The 19338-nt window shown below is 35.8% G+C and overlaps 1 protein-coding gene across 19 annotated transcripts in view; it reads right to left on the reverse strand.

Annotated features, from left to right (window-relative positions):
* The window catches only part of DOCK3 (dedicator of cytokinesis 3), a 215537-nt gene that overhangs the window by 58575 nt on the left and 137624 nt on the right, over positions 1-19338 (reverse strand). For all 19 annotated transcript variants that reach the window (XM_038185862.2, XM_038185874.2, XM_038185858.2 and 16 more), the window contains 9 exons: positions 18790-18914; positions 13282-13444; positions 12629-12735; positions 11684-11855; positions 10931-11028; positions 9315-9398; positions 8860-8960; positions 7446-7527; positions 1131-1301 (listed from right to left, as the gene is read on the reverse strand). In XM_038185862.2, the coding sequence (XP_038041790.1) occupies positions 1131-1301; positions 7446-7527; positions 8860-8960; positions 9315-9398; positions 10931-11028; positions 11684-11855; positions 12629-12735; positions 13282-13444; positions 18790-18914 (1103 nt within the window). The remainder of the gene's footprint in view (positions 1-1130; positions 1302-7445; positions 7528-8859; positions 8961-9314; positions 9399-10930; positions 11029-11683; positions 11856-12628; positions 12736-13281; positions 13445-18789; positions 18915-19338) is intronic.

The raw sequence follows: 19338 nt of genomic DNA on the forward strand, positions 1-19338 counted from the left end.
GAAAGAAAAAAAAAAAAAGAAAAAAAAAGACAGAAAAAGGGAAAATAATCCCTTCCTGAAATCTAGTCTCTCTCTACCTGTGATCACCAGAAATAAAAACCAAACAAACCCTAAACATCCTGCATTCACAAGATGCTGTTCCCACTCACTGTCACTTTGCCTGAAAGAATCTGTGCTCTGACTTCTCATGCTTTTGTCATTTCATTATACCAACTAATGGGTGACTAAATAAAAGATTAGAGAAGCTCTTCTCAGATCTTTCAGAGCACCTTCTTAAGAAAGAGATCACACTGCTGGCAGCTTCCCTAACCCCTGGAGTTATTCTGTTTTGTTGTGACATTCACATTAACTGCTGCTTTGACAAATTACAGTAGGTGTTCAAAACATCTGTAAATAGTAAATTAGTAATTACAAATCACCTTCATATTACCAGGATGTTCTAGGTGGTCCATCTTTGAGATTCTCTGAGCTGAGGCATACACATAATATTTGATATTACTATTAAAAATTTTGAACACAGGAGTATGTAATTTAGTACAGTCATCTTTCAAATATGAATCAAAACATTGCAACATTCTTACTCACTTTGAGTAGTACCTGAAGGCCACATGATGTCTCAGTGAAGGCATCTGGGCCATATTCAAAATAACGTATTAGATGTGAGCATAGGTATCACAATATGCTTGCAGTCAGACTGCATATCATTCCAACTAATTTTAGACTGCTGGAATTAAGTTTTTCTGATTGTGAGCACATCAGCTGAACTTCTCTACAGCGATGTCTCTACAACCTTGATTACTGACTTGACCTACTACAATTAAAGATTTTAAATTTCTTTAAGATAACTGTAAGACATACAAGAGACTTGGCAATACAGTTTGCTTTTGTGAGGAGCAGAAACTGTTATTGTGTGACTACTCATTTTTCTCTTGAGACTCCATAGTTCGGTTCAATTGGATCTGAAGTGGTGCTCTCTTTTAAGATTGACTATGTTGTTTTTCAATATCATCAGCTTGTTAAAGGAAGAAAACACTACTAACCTGCACTTAACTGGCACATGACCACATACTACCCGTGCAGAAAACAGCTGTCTTTTGGTTTGCCAGTTAAAAGTACAGAAAATAGCAAACCTGTGTGAAGATGAGAGTCTCAGAGCTCCTGCTGTCCAAGCTGAGCACAAATCTGATGGACTGGAAAAGCTCCTGGATGCTGGTGCGGAACTGTTCCTCCTCCATTCCGCAAGTAGCTCTGGAGTAAAGGATCCGAGATTGGACAATGAACTTGAAAAGATATTCCAAGGCCTTAGGGAGCAGGAAAGGAAGGAAATTAAGATAGAGAGAAAGAAAAATAAAGGAACTTTAAAGAGAACCAGGAAAGATTTTAGGTGCATAATTAATAACAAAATTCTTCAGCTTTAGAAAAGAGAAAGAAAAACAGGTTTTGTAAGTTGCATAATTCAGTTAAGGAACAGCTACTCATACGCAAGCATTCCTTCCTAACCTATAACCTTTGCTACTGGTGTGTTCCACTAGCAAAAAACAAGTATGTATTCAATTCAAGTAGATAAATTCAATTTACACAATCTGAGGAAAATATTGGTGAAGATAAGAGATTTATAGCTTTCTCATGGCTTGGCATGACAACTGTGTCTGAAGAACCTATTTGCCTGTTTTCATTCAAATTTTACCTTTAATTACTTGAGTTTGCTAATCTGGATTAAGGTAAGTGGACTGTCAGTGAAATGGAAGAAGTGTTACCTGGAAAAAGAAGTATCTACTTTTCAGTATGAACCCAACAGCAAGGTCTGCCTTTATTTCTGGCAGCTACAGATACAAATAGAAGTAAATATAGATGCAGAAATAGAAGACAAGGGTGACATGTGAAGTCCTCTGGCAGCCCACAAAACTAGCAAGCAGCAGTTGTGGTACAGTAAGTAGGTATCCTTTTAATTGCAGCTGGAATAAGTTAAGGAGTCTTTCTTTTATTGTCACACATGAAACTTGCAGAGCACACAGTAGAGAGAGAATCATCTGCACAGAAGATGGCATTTAACACCATTATACATGTGACAGACACTGCAGTCTAAAGGGCTGGCAAAGTGCATCTGTAGTAGAAAGAAATTTGCTCTATGACATGTCTAGATTAACTTCAACTAAAATTTTTTAAGTGGCATTATCTAATACTCCATTTATTTGGCAGCCACGTCAAGTAAGAAAGAGATGTTGTTCCATGCAGCCTTTAACAAGCTTGCCAATCTATCAAAAGTCCTCAGAGATGGCAGATTTAATATTCCACACAGGAAGAATGCCTTTTTCATCATTTGGTGCACACAAGTGTCAACACTGAAATGTATTAAACATCAGCGACAGACTTCACTCCTTTCGTTAGTGCTCAATGTAATACACCATTAAGAGAGCACTAAGACGTGATGTATAGGCTGATATTATGATATCACGTGCTTAGGATGATAGCAAAGGAAACAAACAGGCTGGAGTTCCAGTAATCAGAGTTTATGCAGAAACATTAGTACTATTACACTGTATTGACTAAAAAGTATTCTTGTCTGCATTTTTGTTCAGAAGCTGAAAGTAATTTTAACAACAAAATTTGCCCTCATTTAATTTTTGCATCCATACAATAGTTCTCTTTGAACCACCATACTATAATGCACAAATACGTGCTGTTATGTTCTAAGCTTTACAATGCTACAGCTTTAAGGACAGAGAACGTTAATGTTGAAATTCCTTTTGAACCCATCACAGATTTCAAAATCCCACTGATAATTACACTTTTTTTTTTTTTTTGAACGACAGAAACCTTGGTAACCTGGCAGTACACTGTTATCCTTCTCTAGTAAAACATCTTCCTGTTTAGCTTCCTTACTCCAAAGGACTTTACTGGGTAATAGCACCTTGTATTTCTGGATAGTTGCTAGACAAAGGTTAGCCGGTGCACAACAGCCCACTCTTTAAGATAAGCAACCTCTGCTGCTAATGCCAATTACAGCAAGTCAAGTGCTGTCAAGTTTTACCAGATTGGTACAGGCAACCCAAATTCTAACATGAAAGCTCATGGCTTTAACATGAAGATTACATTTTACAGTGAATCAGAGGATTTATGTCTGAAAATCCATAATTCTCTGTTAGAAGCAGAATGGCAGGCTTTCAGCAACACTGTGTCCTTAGCACAGACACCAAACTGCTGCCTAGAATGAACCTACAAAGACAACAAACTGAAGAGTTCACTGTGTTCACAGACGTGGCTGAGATGATAAAAACACAAACCAAGCCCTGTTAGCACAAACCAGCACATGGAGTAACTTTGCATCTTACTACTAACAAAACCACAGACATGACACATATAGGCCCTTAAAGATGTAGAAGTGCACTGAAAAGGAACAAGCCCTCTATTATATCAGGATGACATAAAAACAGAGCTGCTAAAGGAAAATCAGTAACAAATTAAAAGAACTTTCTTAAAAAAAATGCAGTCACACAACAAGTAAACACACACCAATCACTTATGACCAGCAGCCTGAGGACTCAAGAAAAACTGAAATAGACAAATAGCATCATAACCTCACTTCATCTCAACCAAAATAATCTCTAACTTTTACCAGTGATACATATAATATATTATATAAAATATTATATTCTAAAGAATATAATATATTCTTTCTAAAGAATATATTATTTTTTCTATTCTTTCTAAAGAATATAATATATTAATTATAATTAATTATAATATAATATATATAATATATTCTTTAGAGACACCACAAGTATTCACTTGAGCCTTCAGGAACTACAATCAGACAATATTGGATGGTTTTATTGTAGCACATTCATACATCCAGTGAACAGTCTTGGAGACACTACAGTTGCACATCTGGACTCATCTATAGATACGAAGTATCTGTTCAATTTGAACAGAAGGCAAACTGTACTTGATGTTCAGAGTATGAACAGATGACTCAATCTTGTATAGATCTGCTTTAGGAAAACGCATAGTTTAATTTCCTAATTCAAGAAACCTAAACATTACTTCAGAAAATAAACTGGAGCTATGTAGAACGGGTAAACTTATCATATGCACAGTATACATAAAGATGATTATTAGTTCTGGAAGCTGAAGCTCCTTCACCATCCTAACCAAACTGAACAAAAGTAATCTTCAAAAAACACCTTCATAAAAATACAAGGAAATAAATATGTAGACAAAAGTCTCTAAGGACAACCCCAAACAAGACACCAACATCCAGTCAAAATCCCAGTGAGAAACTAGAATATCAGCTGGAGAAAGATGGTCTGGTTTTGTTGGCCTTTAAGCAATCTCATTGGAGCTTGTGAGAAAAACATGAACACAAGAACATCCTTCTTATGAGTAAACAAGAGGATGTTTGCAAGCTGCTTCTGCACCATATTAAAATACAGGCAGTTGTCTATACAAGCATCTACTTCACCATTTAAGAGCAGCTAGCTCCTTCCTGCTACTGGCAATGTTTTCTTCCAGAGAACAGCATACTTGTTTTAAGTGCAACAAGCAGGTACTCTGCCTTAGTAAGATAAAAGCAAAAGTGCAGAGATTCAACTGAAGGTACCAATTGGAGTCTTGTGAGAGCAGATAAGAGATCTAACGCAAAGTTTAAGGTACCAACAACAAAAGAAGGAACAAGTCCCAAAGACAGACTGATCAGGGTTTATATATGTTTATAACAATTATCATTACCTCAGCAATTTCTAGTAATCTTAGAAAAACATAGACTGTAGAAAAAATATGTGCTTTCAAGAAATCACCTGCGAACTATAACATTGCTTCAGTCTTTTCCAAAACCAGACCTTTTTCTTATCACTGATTCATTTAAAGCCAAACAATAATGGTATGTTTCAGCTCCAGAACACTAGTGGGACTTCCTGAGGAAAAAAAAAGTCTCACTTTTTTAGTGGGTTCCTCAATTTAGGCAAAGATCACCTGTGATTATACTACCAGAAGATGTCTGATGTTGAAAGAGCACCTCCTGGAGATATTTCACTAGTTTTGCCATGACTAGTAGGGAAAGTACAACTGTCCGTGGAGCTAATCCATAGAGACATTATTACAGAACTCCCCATGTAGGCACAGGCAGTGGTATCTGGAGGCAGCCTTCATGGAGTTTGTTATGGGCCATAAACAAGGAACAAGATGCTCTGTGTTCCAGCAAAGCTAGAGAAGTCCTTGCATTATGTTCCTCAAGGTTTCATAGAAGTTTTCTGAAAAAAATTCTTGAGAGAGGGAAGGCAATTTAGAAATTGTCTAGAAATGCCAAAGTCTGAATCAGAATGCTATGAGGTATCTGCATATGTCCCACGAACGTATATGGAGAGTCAAAAGCCAAAAAAGAGACTGCAGAGATACTACAAAACCTGCTTTAGGGTACTACATTCAACAACTAACTGAGGGGAAAACAAAGAGAAAGCTATGTAGTTCCCTGAGTTGAAGAGCTGCTGATGCAAGGAGCATAGTGAAGACACCAAAGACCACAGAAATTCCCAACAACAAAATATACTACAAATAATGACAAACTGGCAGTGATAACGGTTTTGGTACAAACTTGTTCCAAATGCCTGAAATAAAATTTAGGAAGAATGGGCATTGATCACTTGGCTATAGTGGGAGAAGATGAATATCTTCATTTGGGCCTCGAAGATAGACTTGGAAAGGCAACTGTATACTTTAAGATACAACAGCAGCTTCAATGGTAGAGGTTAGATCTGCAGAATCTCTGGTTGAGACTGTAATTCCTGTGCTTGGAAAGACTTGGGCTCTCAGATCTTCAAACTGACCCTACTCACTTATGGGACTGCTACTGTCTAGGCAAACACCTGAGATTCCCAGTAAGCAAAGAGCTGCCTTGGAATCCTTGAAATAATTTACTTTGTTTTCTAACCATATGTTGAATAACTGAGCTTCTGAAAGACATCCTAACATTCACAGTCACAATTGCTGAAGAGAATTACTATGAGGTTCAAGACATGCTCATCACATAGGAACAGTATCATACATCTGTATCTGCTGCATTGCATAACTTGCTGATACGTAGTTTGGGGGCTCAGGGGAGGAGAAGGGAGAACATCCTAGCAGCCGGTCCGTTTAGGGATCTGCCTCTCATCTCACAATTTTAATAGGTTTCTTTGTAATCCAAAAAAAAGGAAAGATTAAGATGGAAAATAACAGAATGAGAAATTTGAGAGTTCCAACAGAAGTTCTTGAGAAGACATCTTTGGCCCGTGAATCTGTAAAGTATTGCAATACAGTAGTTTCTAAATACATGAATATCTACAAAAGACAATGTAAACACTGGTATGACACCCTTGTAAGAGCAGTGATGCCAGATCATTCCAATGAAACAATCAATCATTCCCAAAAAACAAAAATTACTTCTTCAAAAATATTGACTGAATTAGACCAAAGGAGGCAATATAAAGTAGAAAAGTATCACAAGAAGGAAAAAAAGAAATGAAAATCTGGAATATATGCCAAGACCCAAGCATAAAGACATTCACAAGAAACAACGTCTAACTTTCCCATGTGGTCACCAGAAGAACTTAAAGGAATAGCTTATGAGTGTGGTGCATTTCAGCTGTGATATGCTTCACCTATTTGTACTAAATGAAAAAGAAAAAGAAAGTGCAAATCTCTGCCACTGCTTGCTAGTTTTAAAAATGCCCCGACTCACATGCTTGGACATAAACCTGCTCACAGTAAGAAGGTACAGATGGACAATCACTCAAAGAAAAACCTCTTCCTGAAATTTTTGAATCATGAATTCATATAGTTAACAAAGTATCTTTTTTGCAATTACATACAGTAAAACTAATACACTATTTATTCTCTTAATTCTCTGTAACTAGCACCAAAACTATTCCCTTTATTTCACATTATAATAGAATGCTGTGCATTCCTGCAAGATCATACTCTCATCACAGAACCATGATTCAGGTCTTGTGCAGTAACTGGTAGATTTTCCATCCAGTTAAAGGCTCATTTATCTGCTTCTTAGAACACTCCAGAACTTCAACCAGTGAAAAAACAAAGTTGTGGCACAGCCAAAAATAAAAAGCTTATCTTTGATCCACAGCACCACTGTCTAATACATTTGATATAACTGTTTCTTGAAGTGCAAGGCAGAGACCGCATATGTATGACTGGTGCATACATACTCCATGTTAAGTTCCACTTAAGTCCTCCATAAGGCTTTAAAAGGAGTTAAGACAACACAGTTCTTCCATTTTATTTCTGCTTAAGAGTGAATCTCCCTCTAACATTAAAATTTTGGCAAAAAAAATACATTGGTTTAGCACTTAAGAAATCAGTGCCAGACTACCCTTGATTTTATATGCAGCTTCCCCAACTCTTCTGGAGTCACAGATAGAACAGACACACAAATTCTTCTATTAAATACATACTCTCATTGCTTCCTGGATGTGATCTTGGCGTACAAGCTCAGCTGAACGGTCCATGTACCACTTCAAACATCGGATCAGTTCTCTGAAAATAATGAACAGTGGAAAGTCAGCACCAATTGCAAATTAGTCAGGAAGCAAATATTTTGGTTTCAGGGGGAAATCTATAAAAGAAATTATCATTTTAGTCCATTCCGAAGATCTGCTATAGCTGTCCTCCTGGTTGAATTTACACAACATATACATTTATTTAAATTTCAAAACCAGAAAATAATTTCTTCTCTGTAATTGACTTAGACTATGATATGCACTAAGGGAACATTAAAAAGATGTTATTAAAAAGAGCTATATTGCTTGCCTTTGTCAAAGCTAAAATCAAAACGTTTTTATTTTCTGTTAAGAAATTTCAGATTTCCTCTAAGCAAGCAGTCTTTAGAAACTAAATCACGAAGAAAACGTGTTCATATATTTTCCCAAGCGCACAGTACCATTTGATCTAGTTTAAAGAATTTTGTTGAAAACATTTATTTCAGGCATTGAACTACAAAAATAGTTTGATTTACCTGACAGAAGTGATCATTAACACAAGGCAGAACATGTTTTCAGCCTCTGAACATGACTATGCCTTCTAGTGTTGTACAGTATCTGCAGTTCTTTGCCTGGCATTGACAGTATTTTTGATACTTCTTAAAAAATTACACTAAAACATCAATGCAGTAAAACAATCCAAGCCAATTATAAGCTGTTTTTAAGAGTTTATTGTGACCAAAGATAGAATATTCTCAAACATACAAAATAAATGGTCCAAAAGAGAGTAAAAATAAACACTGACTGGTAACTGTTACTGCTTTCCAAATCTGTCTTGTTGTCTGACGGAAAACACAGAAAAGTATACTAGAAAATAAGGCAGAATCTCCGAAGTTACACTGAAAACTAAGTTTCTGATCTACTGAAATTATACATTTACTCTAATAAAATGGAATACCATCATCTTATGTGAACACTTGTCTACTATGGAAGAGGAAATTACAATTAGTTCTCCAAGCTTTCCTATTTTTCACGCCTTTTCCTTGCATCCTGTATCTTAGTATCCTTCTTGGACAAGAAACGTATGTGCTCTTGTAGCTCATTAGTACAGATTGATAATGAGGTGTTGCTGTGTGACAGTGTCTCTTCATTTAAAAAAGAATGAAAATAGAATTTGCCAGTTCAGAAAGGCAAGATAAAAATTCAAAGTCTGCTCATTCATAGCAACAGGTGACATTGAGCAGCTTTTTTCTGAAACAGTGTTGGAAAAATATTTGTCTGGGTAGTTCTATTTTTAAAAACCACTAACATAAGCATTATGATTCAGATGGTGACATCATTCAGAGGCTTCTAATACCACCTCCTGAAGAGATGGATAAACAAAACCTACTTGTAAGCCAATGCTCCTGCAAAGTGCTTCTGAATGTAAGTGTCCATCACAGGTCGAAAATGAAAATACTTGCTGTCACGCAGTAGATTTATGATGAACACCTGTAAGAAATGAAGAAGTGAATTCACACTGAAAGTAATTGCACAGTCACTAGTATTCTATAAACAAGCGGCACAAGCTAAGGAACAATGATATATTAGTTTCTTTAAACAGTCAATACTTGTGTTACCAGATGTTATTGCTTGCTTCTCCCAAGTGATAGCAAATACTTCTCGTATCTCCAGCTGGCTGATGCTATCCTTACCCTCCTCACCCAGGATTACTATAGATAAACTAACGCTGGATTCAGCTGAATATTTTATATTTAATTGAAGGAAAACAATAGTATCATGATAACAAGACAATTAAAAATCACTGACCATGAGATAAAGGAAAGTAACAATTCAGCAGCTTACCAATGACTGAAAGACCAATAAGCCATACTTTTCTGTGTTGTCATCCAGAACTACAAACAACGTGTCGAGAATATCTTGTAGGAACTAAAATGACATTAATAAAAAAAAAAAATTCAAATTCAGTTACATTCAGAAGGACTTTTTCCCCTTCTTGAATTATGTCATACATGTTGATATTTTTGTAAATCACTTTCCAAGAACAAACCACTTCCGGTTCACCCATGAGAAATGACAGATTTTTTTTTTGTTCTCTTTAATTAAGAATGTTTTCCTTTACAAGGAATATTTCTAAATGAAAATGATGGAAAAAGAAAGAAGAAATATATACTGCACTTAAATATAACTGTGTGTTCCTTTCACCATGTCTGAGCTGACCAGAAGTGCTGCCTGGGTGGCAAAACAACTTACTTTCATTCTTATATCATTAGTGCATCAGATACTGTTCTTTATCAAATTTAAGACCTGGAAGCACTTTAAATAGTGCTCCAATTTACGTTTAGTATTGAAAATTTGTGTTATGAATGGAAGTAGGGCCTTTATAACAAGCATTAACTGATCCAAGCTATGTATTGCCAATTGTTTCTCTCATCCATAACACCGAAAGCTGTTAATTCAGTGATTTCTTTCCAGAAGGCAGAGTCCTCAAGAAGGATGACTGTGAAGAGGGTTGTTGAAGATAAAGTCAACTGCTGCTTCTGTCAACATGATTCTGTAATCTATTGTAATTAGATTCTGAGGTGGAAAACAAGAAATAAAATCTAACAATTTATAAAGTCTCTGAAAGGATAAAATTTCTTTTTGCTGAATTACTACATGCTGTCCTTCATATCCCAATGCCACATGGCAGTCAATTTATGGAGGGAATCAATTGGTTTTCCCCTTGGAATAATTTAATACATATCTTTTAATGATTTTCTCTATAAAAACAAACACTTGTTCTGTCCTGCAAACAAAATGTACAGAACATGATATTCTTGAAGAATTTCTAGATACACAGCGTATCTTCCTTGTGTTATTGTTACAAGTGTTATCCTAAAAGTTAAAACTTATATATGGCAACATTCAAATTAGTTACAACAAAGTTTAACTTTAACCATAAACTTCTAATCAAGTGATGGGATTTCTATTTGGCTTCTTTTGCTGTTTGCCATTACAAATTATCTTTTATTTCTAGAACTATAAAAATATATTATAAGGAAAGTTCTTAGAACACCTAAAATTATCTGACCAATTGCTGTAACTGCTTTTGCATCTGGAATTCTTTCCCCCACTCACTGAGATGATGAAGTTTGGGTCACACACAGGATTACCACGGACAGCAACAATGACTATGAAACAGGGTGAATTTAGCAGATAGGACATAGTTTACTGATAGGTTAGACACTTCAGAGAGAAATCGGTGCTGCAGGCAAGAGTTCCATTTCACAATGCTGGGACAGGAAAGTACATTTGCAAGTTGATTCACTTTTATATTAAAAAAAAATACCGATTCATACAGTCTGAGATTTCCCAGTATGAATCCAAGTACATGAAGAGGTAACACTCAGAATTGCACCGTAGATCTGAATTAGCTTGTTAACACAGACACATCCAAAGACTGTTACTTTGCGTAGTACCTTAACAATTTCCTCGCCACTGACATGTCTCAGTCTTCCTAGGATATCCATCACACGATCTGGGTAAGCTTTCCATTTCAGTAGGGCAAGCAAATCCACTGCAGAACAGAGAGAGACAAAGAGCTAGAATCCATACACAGAGCAAAGAAGGGCAACCTCAGACCCAACTGAGATTCATTACATAACAGTTCTGCTCTTGTAGCTCATGTATCTTAGAAGAACTAAAAATAAGAACAAAGAAAGCAAGGAGGAAAACAAGCAATAAGTCCTATGCTAGTAACAAAGAAACAAATGGAGGAAAGGTAAATTAAAAAAATAAATAAATATTGCAGCCTTCCCCATGGTGACTTGACACAAAGTTGCAAACAATTCATTTTTGCCTTCCTGTGCCTCAAGAACATTACTGTACTTGGTAACCCTGCAAAAGCCTAACAAAACAAACTTTGGATTGTGTAAAAGTGCTAGCGTTAGATTTTTTGTTCTTTAATCATTTAATTAAAATTGCCTTTATTTTAACACATTACGTCTTGCACTTAAAGAAATGCCTGCCATGTCTCTGCCCTTTGTCAATAACCCTATTTCCTCAAAAAAATGTTTCTGCTTATTTCAATAGTGTTAGTTAAAAAAATAAATCACAAAATTGTAGCAAAGCAGTATTTTAGTAAAACAAACAGAGAGACTACAATAATACACATCTGCCTTGTTGCCATAATGCCTGCTGCCTTAGGCAATTTGGAAGGATCAGCTACTTACCATTTTGGGTCAATTTGGTAGAAGAAAGCTGTGTGGAGACTGAAAAGGTCTCTTTGGTGCTGCGCTGGAAAATGAGACTGGAAGGGATGTTGGGGCAGCCATTGTAGTCCTCTTTGCAGCAAGGCAACCCCAGGTAGAGTGCATGATTATTAAATGTGCTATTCTCATCACACTGCAGATACAGGAAAGGAAATGGAATTTTACCTGGTTTATTTATTTAATTCCACACACACATACTGATAGCAATTGCCTAGCAGTACTTTTATTGATCTCCTGGGTGCATAAAAACACTTCTAAGAAAAAGCTGTGCTTACCACCTTCAGGGCCTGTATATACACAAAAGAGACCCAGCTTTAGAAAGTGTGGTCTCCTAACAACTGACTCTTTAGAGCTTTTTAGGATCTTCCAACTGTACAATTTAGTGTTGCTGTCTCAAAATTAAGAAAATAAATCAAGGCAAATCAGCAGGAAGAAAGAAACAAAAAGAAATAAAAAGACCCCTCAAACAAACAAACAAACAAACAAAAAAACAAACAAAAAACAGCCCAAAATCTCTTGATATAGCATCATTGAAGTTTCTGAGCATTACAGCATAATTTCCTAATAAAAACATACAGAGTAATGCCATCAGCTGGTGAAGCTACTGAATGCCCATTAAAAATAGTATGCTTGAATTCAAAATAGACAGGATTATCAGATGATAAATCATCATTACCTCAGGAGAAAAGGTGAGTTGCCCCTATAATAGAAGGATGTATCAAAACCCAATCATGTGAGTTGGAATTTGTAAAATGTTGAACCTACTTTTAATCTGTTCCTTACATTCTTCTAATTTGGGAAAAGAAAAAAACAAAACAAAACAAAACACGATAATGCAGTGATAGTTGCTTGTTCAAACTAAAGTAAAGATCAGTAGGTAAAAAGGCTGCAGAGAAGATACAGTACCTTATAAACATAAAGTTCATGGATATCATCTGACAAGGTAGTGCCATCATCTCTCATCAATGGAGTGAATGCAAAACCAAAGAGCTTCTTTTCTCCCTTGTCTTTTGCTGTAGCAGGAGATAGAAATAAGGAGTTATACTTGTACATTCTCTGTTCACAAGATTATTCACTAAATTCTCTGCATTCCTAACAAAAAACATACAGGTTACTTAAGAATCAACATATAATGTACTACCATGTCTAATTCTATGCAAGTCATCAACAAGCCTCAAAACAAGCAATAGAATAACAGGATGGTTTGGTAGGAAGGGACCTCTGAAGATCATCTAGTGCCACCCCCCCTGCCAAATACAAACATGCCGATCATAGTAAAATATAAAGTAAACATGCTGTAAACAAAACATTCTATAGGAAAACACAGCAAAAGAACAGCAGGGACAGATAATGCCTTAGCCTGCACTGATTGCTCACAATGTTTTGAATATGCTGTTTAACAAACGTAGCAACAGGCTAACTAGTAGTGCACCTTTACGGTATTTTAAATTAGCACCCTTCTCCTGCTCTCCACAGAGTAACAGCCTCATCTAAGTATAAACTGACAATGGAAAGACCTCAGCCTTTTTACATTTCTTCTGATTATGTTCTGCACTCACTGGAGCAATGTCTGAACTCAAACCGGAGGTGAGACCCACGAAACCTGTCTATGGGGATGGGCAACTTGATGATTTCCCCCCATCGAGGGCTGTTATTGTGGTAAAGAACAAAAGAGTGGTATGCACTTCTGCTTGGCTCTCCTGAGCCCAGGCTGATGCAGTCCTGGAACAAAAGAACACAATTTGAGATTAAAAAGACATCACATCACTACTGATGAGTCATTTTACTACATGGTGACAACTTCACATAATTCATATATTCCTGTAGACATAAAGGAAGAGTTAGAAGCAGAAACTCAAACACAATGAAAACTGAAATTTTTGAACAGATTTTAAAACCATGCTTTGGGTCAAAAGAAAAGGTAGAACACCTATGATAATGGATGAATTACAGTACCTTAGTATTTAAGCTCAATTATTATTTAAGCTGTTTTCTGTCAAGAATTGGACAGACACAATAAATACACATCCAAATAAACACATGTCCAAAAAAGGACCTAACAGGATCATCAAATGTAATATTAGACATCTCTGGAAGTATCACTTGATGATTTCTCCTTCAGTATCTCAGTTCAAAATTGTACCTGACCTTTACAAGGTCTTAAAAACTTTGGTCTTTCAAAATGATAATCACCCAGCATTTCACCAAGTTACCCAGAAAATTCTGATTGATTTTTTTCCTTAGTGGCAAGTAAAGACTTTTTTTAAATAGTTACTACCTGAAAATATAATGGTAACTAAATTTCTGCTTTTATATCTAAAAAGGTCAGGGATCTTGTCAAAAAACAGATGAAGAGAAAAGTGAATTCATTTTATTTTGGAAGTGTGGAAATCCTCCGTCACAACACAAGAGAAGGAAGTTAAGAGAAATATGAAGTCCTGAAATAAAGACATTAAAAGGTCCCTTGTAGGAGGACATGGAACTTGAGGCACATTTTCTTTTATGAGCCCTAAACTATATTCCAGTCTTAGCACTTAAAAAGTAATCCAAAAGATCTGACATCCTATAAAACTGCAGAAAAATGACAGGTTAGAGATTCTTCGCTTCTCATATCTCTCAGTATAATGAATACAGGAAGAAACAGAAGCCAAGCAGGACCAAAACAATACATGCAATATAAATCCTGACATGAAAACACTCCACATGGAACAGAGTCACGACAAGACAAACTACAGGTCATTTCCTCAAGGCATTTCTAAATTCTATTCCAAGAAACACTGTCAATGTTGATTTGATTTGGTCTTGTTCATGTATAAGCAAGGGACTATCATATCAAGTCATATATATCCCATTAACCACATCCAGTTAGTTCAGTCAGTGCTAATGTTCTTCTGACTTTCAGAAAGCTAAGAATTTGTCAAGGAGCCCAAAAAGAAAGAAAAATTCACTGTCATTCTGGGATTCAATGCAAGAACAGTCTCTCTGGACAGAGATTCATTGTATGCTACAGCATGTAACCACAAAACTCAGTCCTCTTGAGTTTTTGTAACCATATGGTATTTGCCACAATCCAGGCATAAAGGCGTTTTTTGTTTTGTTTTGTTTTTAAATACAGCAGCAACCACTGAACTATTGCACATATTAACATATTAACAGGCTGGTGTGAGAGTAGTGGTGGCAGCAGTGCCAATGCCTGCAATATCCTAGTAAGATTTTTGGATAAACGTAACTTGCTGGGCTTAAAGCAACCTTTCCAAAAGCTCATTCTGCATTAGGTTCCCAAGAGAAAGTAAAATGGTATTTCTTTTATAACGTACAGGAAAAACTGAAATTTTATTCGGCTTTTTTTCTGCTGTCTCAAAAATTGACCTGTCTTGGCAGGCAAATGCTCAGTCTTTGAATGCTGTTTCATGCTATGAACTTTAAATAAATGAACTGGTGAAATCTTTTTTGTTGTTGTTAACTGTTCTGTGTCTACACGTTTATACTGTTATCTATAGTCTGAGGAGAGAGGATTAAATAATCTTCAACTCTGAATTGTGAAGTGATGTGCAAAATACAGACATGATACTAGTCTCTGTACACCTAGTCACTAGGTGACCCAAATATGTAGGTGAATTAGAGGGCATGGGCAAGCAAGGGAGGCTAAACTAGAAAAAGGATCAGGTAATAATTTTTATAATTTAAGGTATGTTCTGCAGCGAATACGATATTCTTGCTACCAAAACAGAAAGAATAGTAAGTGAGAAATGTGTCATTTAAAAAAATAAATAAATTATTTTTCAGACTATATTGAAAGATACCAGTAATTGGCTAAAACCGTTTAGAAAAGAAAATACTCATTTTCCTTTTGAACAGCAATGCATTCTGCATACAATTTCCACTGCTTTCAACAGGAGTATTTCTGGACCAAGATATACTCAACAGCAATATGGATTTGAGACAGACAGAATATTCTTATTAACACTTAGTATGGTCCTGCTCAAGTCTTCGCAAAGCCGTAATTTAGATTAGGATTGTGCTGCTGGTCAGGAAAAGTTTAGTTTTTATCTTACTATAGTGTGTAACTACACCATAGTGTGTAACTCAGCACACACTTTATTTGGCAGTGTCTGCTTTAGAAATGCCATAGGTCAGGAACAGTAAAGGGTGTTTCAACCAAGAACAGTAGTGTTTTGGGGTCAATGCTTAAACTTTCAGTGTGCTGCCCATGCTATTGTTAAGCCTGAATTGGAGATTTTTAATCAGCTTCTCTACTATGCTAGCAATTGAAGGTTATTACATGAACCTTATAATGAGAAAAACAAAATGGAAAGATCCTTCATTTCCAATAGCTACACTTGACTGCAAATGCAACCCCAGGTCATGCAAGGGATCATTCAGAGGACAGGTAACCCAAACAAAGCAATTCACCTCATCAGTACTGCACAAGCCCTACCCAACACACACCTTATTCTTTGCATTTATACTGAAAAAGGTATATTAGACTCCTCTTGTTGCAGCGTTAGTATTTTGTTTTAGATTATGCTGAATGACTGAAATAAAAGTTCCCCACCTAGCAGTCTCTGTACAGCTGCTTCTTTTCCTTCCAGTTAGGAGTACAGTTATATTCTGTCTTTGAGTGAAATTGGTTTCCCTCCTAGTGGAAAATGGCAGATTCCAACACACTGCTCTAGCTGTCCATACTGGAGATTACATAAACCAGATGACTGCAGTGAAAAATAAGCCATCTAGGGTTTAAAACTGAATTCTTAATATAATAGGTGAAAAAATACCCATATATTGGGATTCTAAAATAACCCAGACTAATAAAGCTGTGTTAAGTTTTAGATATCCGTCAATACATAGACTTCTCAAATTTCATTGCACAGGTACAACTGTTAGAAATGATGGAGGTCTCTGCTCTCGAGGCTTTTAGCCTGAAGCACGGGGAAGATCTAGAGGATGACCTTTGAATGTGTTCAACAGCTAAAATCTGCATTCTGAAAGTTGAGATAAACTGGAAATCTACTTCTTACAGAGCTGAATTCTTATAAGTTTCAAGGCATTTCTATAGACTTGGAGCAGCCATAGACATTTAATGGGGTCAATCGTCTTCTACAAAGACATTATCACTGAATGGCAAGATGACCCACCAAGTTAAAATTAATTCCAGATGGCTGTCTCATTTGCTTTACCTTTGGTAGATGAATTTGCAGAATTTCTGCATCAAGTAGAAAGTATATCAGTGATAAAAAGATAAGACATGATTAGTTTCCAAACTCATTTCTAAGTAGCTATTTCATTCTCATATGAGCATATGATTTTTCCTTCAAATTGCCATTTTGAGCTTTATACTAATGTCTCTATATTCATTTAAACTGATGTTTGGTTTCATAAGTAATTTTTTCTTTCTATTCTGCAATAAAAGAGAACAGAGATGTAACCTAAGCAGTAAGAAGCAGTTCACATCAAAGGGAGAGTTCAGCTTTTATTGTCCTTTATAGCCCTTTAACTTGTTTTTCAGTAGATATGCCAACTTGTATCTTTAAGAATTTCCTACATAGAAAAATGACAATAATTCCATGTTTGAAATGCAATCTGAGGCATCATTAGACTTCATGAACCAAAGATCTCCCTAATGTAAACCTAGTATGTTTGTTGCTTTGACTGCAACTACATTGAGGAGTGATAACAAAAATTGGTACAAAGGTTTTATTTTAGATATGTAATTTGAATTTAAAAACCACAGAAGATCCTTCATGTGTGAAGTCTCTCTTTCACAACGAATATATTCACATGATTTTTTTTTTTTTTAATTCAGACTGACTACCTTTTACTGTTTTTTGTGAGCTTGCACCAAGCCTGATCCCCAGTCTCAGGTACAACCCCGAAGTACTGCTGTAGTAATGACAGGCAAGGTAACTTGAGAGTGACCACGCCAGGTGAAAACTGAAGTAGTTATGACTGATAATGTCGAGAAATTATATGGCTTTCATACTTAACCATTAGTCACAGTTAGATAATGGTAGCTAATTATGCTCTGTGTTAGAATTTGAAGATGCTGATACCGCATTTTGAAGGGTAAAGACCTACACTGGTCTTTGGCAGATGATACAGCAATGATTAAAAATACACGTCACTCAATTTGAAATGCATGCCTAAAGCAATTAAAGAGAAAAGGAGTGTGATCTTCCAGCAACAGCTTTGAGCAGAAAACAGTTCCTTACAAGAGATGCACTGAATTTTAATCAAATCATAAGCAATAGTAGTAACAAAGCAAAATTCCTCTTTCAACTCAAAAAAAGATTGTGGCAATGAGTTTGACACACAAGCACTTCGGTTTTTAGACTTCTATTAGAATAGCTACAAACACTATTCTATTGCACTGAAGGTTTAAAAAAGGCATAGGACAAGTTATGTTTAATGCATTAATACAGCCATTTCTCCATTCCTGACAGATGTTTATGTCAAAATACTATATTTATTTTTCTATTTTTACTCTCTCCAATCCAAACAAATCCAAACAAAAATCCAAACTTATCTACCTTTTTCTATTTTTCTATATTCATTAATACTAGAAATTAGAACAGAGGAAGAAAGAAAAACATTGAATATCACCATCCACAGCTGGAATGGAGTCATTCCAGGGTGAAAGCCATGATCTTGGAAATAAGGCTACTTATTTTTCAAAACTACTCTCAAAACCATAACTCCAAGAAGTCAGACTTAGAACAGTCTCTCTTGTAATCGTATTTCTTCATGTTGTATGATACACTATTTCATACTCCAGTTTTCTTTGTACTGCAGTCACTGACATCATATTTTGAAATTACACAAATTTTTCAGTTTATAATTTTTCCTCCAAATCCCCTATTCCCATATGGTGCAATGCTCCGAATTCTTTCAAATTTATAAATGACCACTTCCTTCATTGTAATAGGTTAAAACCTTAACCAAAGAAACAAAAAAAGTAAGAACTAATCTTAATTTAGAGTTTCCCTGGCATCAGAGACAACAAACCATGGCAACACGTGTACAGAGCAAGCAGATGGCACTTGAAGCTCAAATAGGAAACAAGCACTTACCTTCAAGATTTCTCCATCCGCATACAGAACATACATGGTCACTTCAATGTTCTTCTGCACACTTTTTCCACCTCTTTCAAAGTCTCCCTTTTCTAATGTCAGGTATAAGTCATTGCGTATGTCACCTACAGCAAAAGACAGAAGCACGTGCTTAAATTCACTATGGATGACTCAATGCCTATGTGAAACTTATTTTGATTCTGCAAACCGTTTTCTGTGTTCTGCAAGACTATGACTGATGCCCAAATCATTCCAAGCAGCAAGTTAATTGTTAATAAAGATGAACATTTTAACATCAATGCATAAAATCAGACCATTGTTAGTAATGCCTTTATTAAGTGTGAACTCAGAATAAATACTTGCTTTATTGTTTGTGAGCAAAGAGGGGAAAAAAAACACTGTGAGTTTGCCTAGTTATCTGACCTGCAAGTATCAGGCTTCCTATTTCCAAGATGCTTTAAAATGAATGAATATTTTTGTGGTGATCAGCAGAAAATTAAGTTCATTTAGCTCTTCTTATTTTCTATACATATTGAAATTTTCTTTTTA

This window comes from Anas platyrhynchos, chromosome 13, assembly GCF_047663525.1.
Source record: "Anas platyrhynchos isolate ZD024472 breed Pekin duck chromosome 13, IASCAAS_PekinDuck_T2T, whole genome shotgun sequence".
Taxonomy (NCBI): Eukaryota; Metazoa; Chordata; class Aves; order Anseriformes; family Anatidae; genus Anas; species Anas platyrhynchos.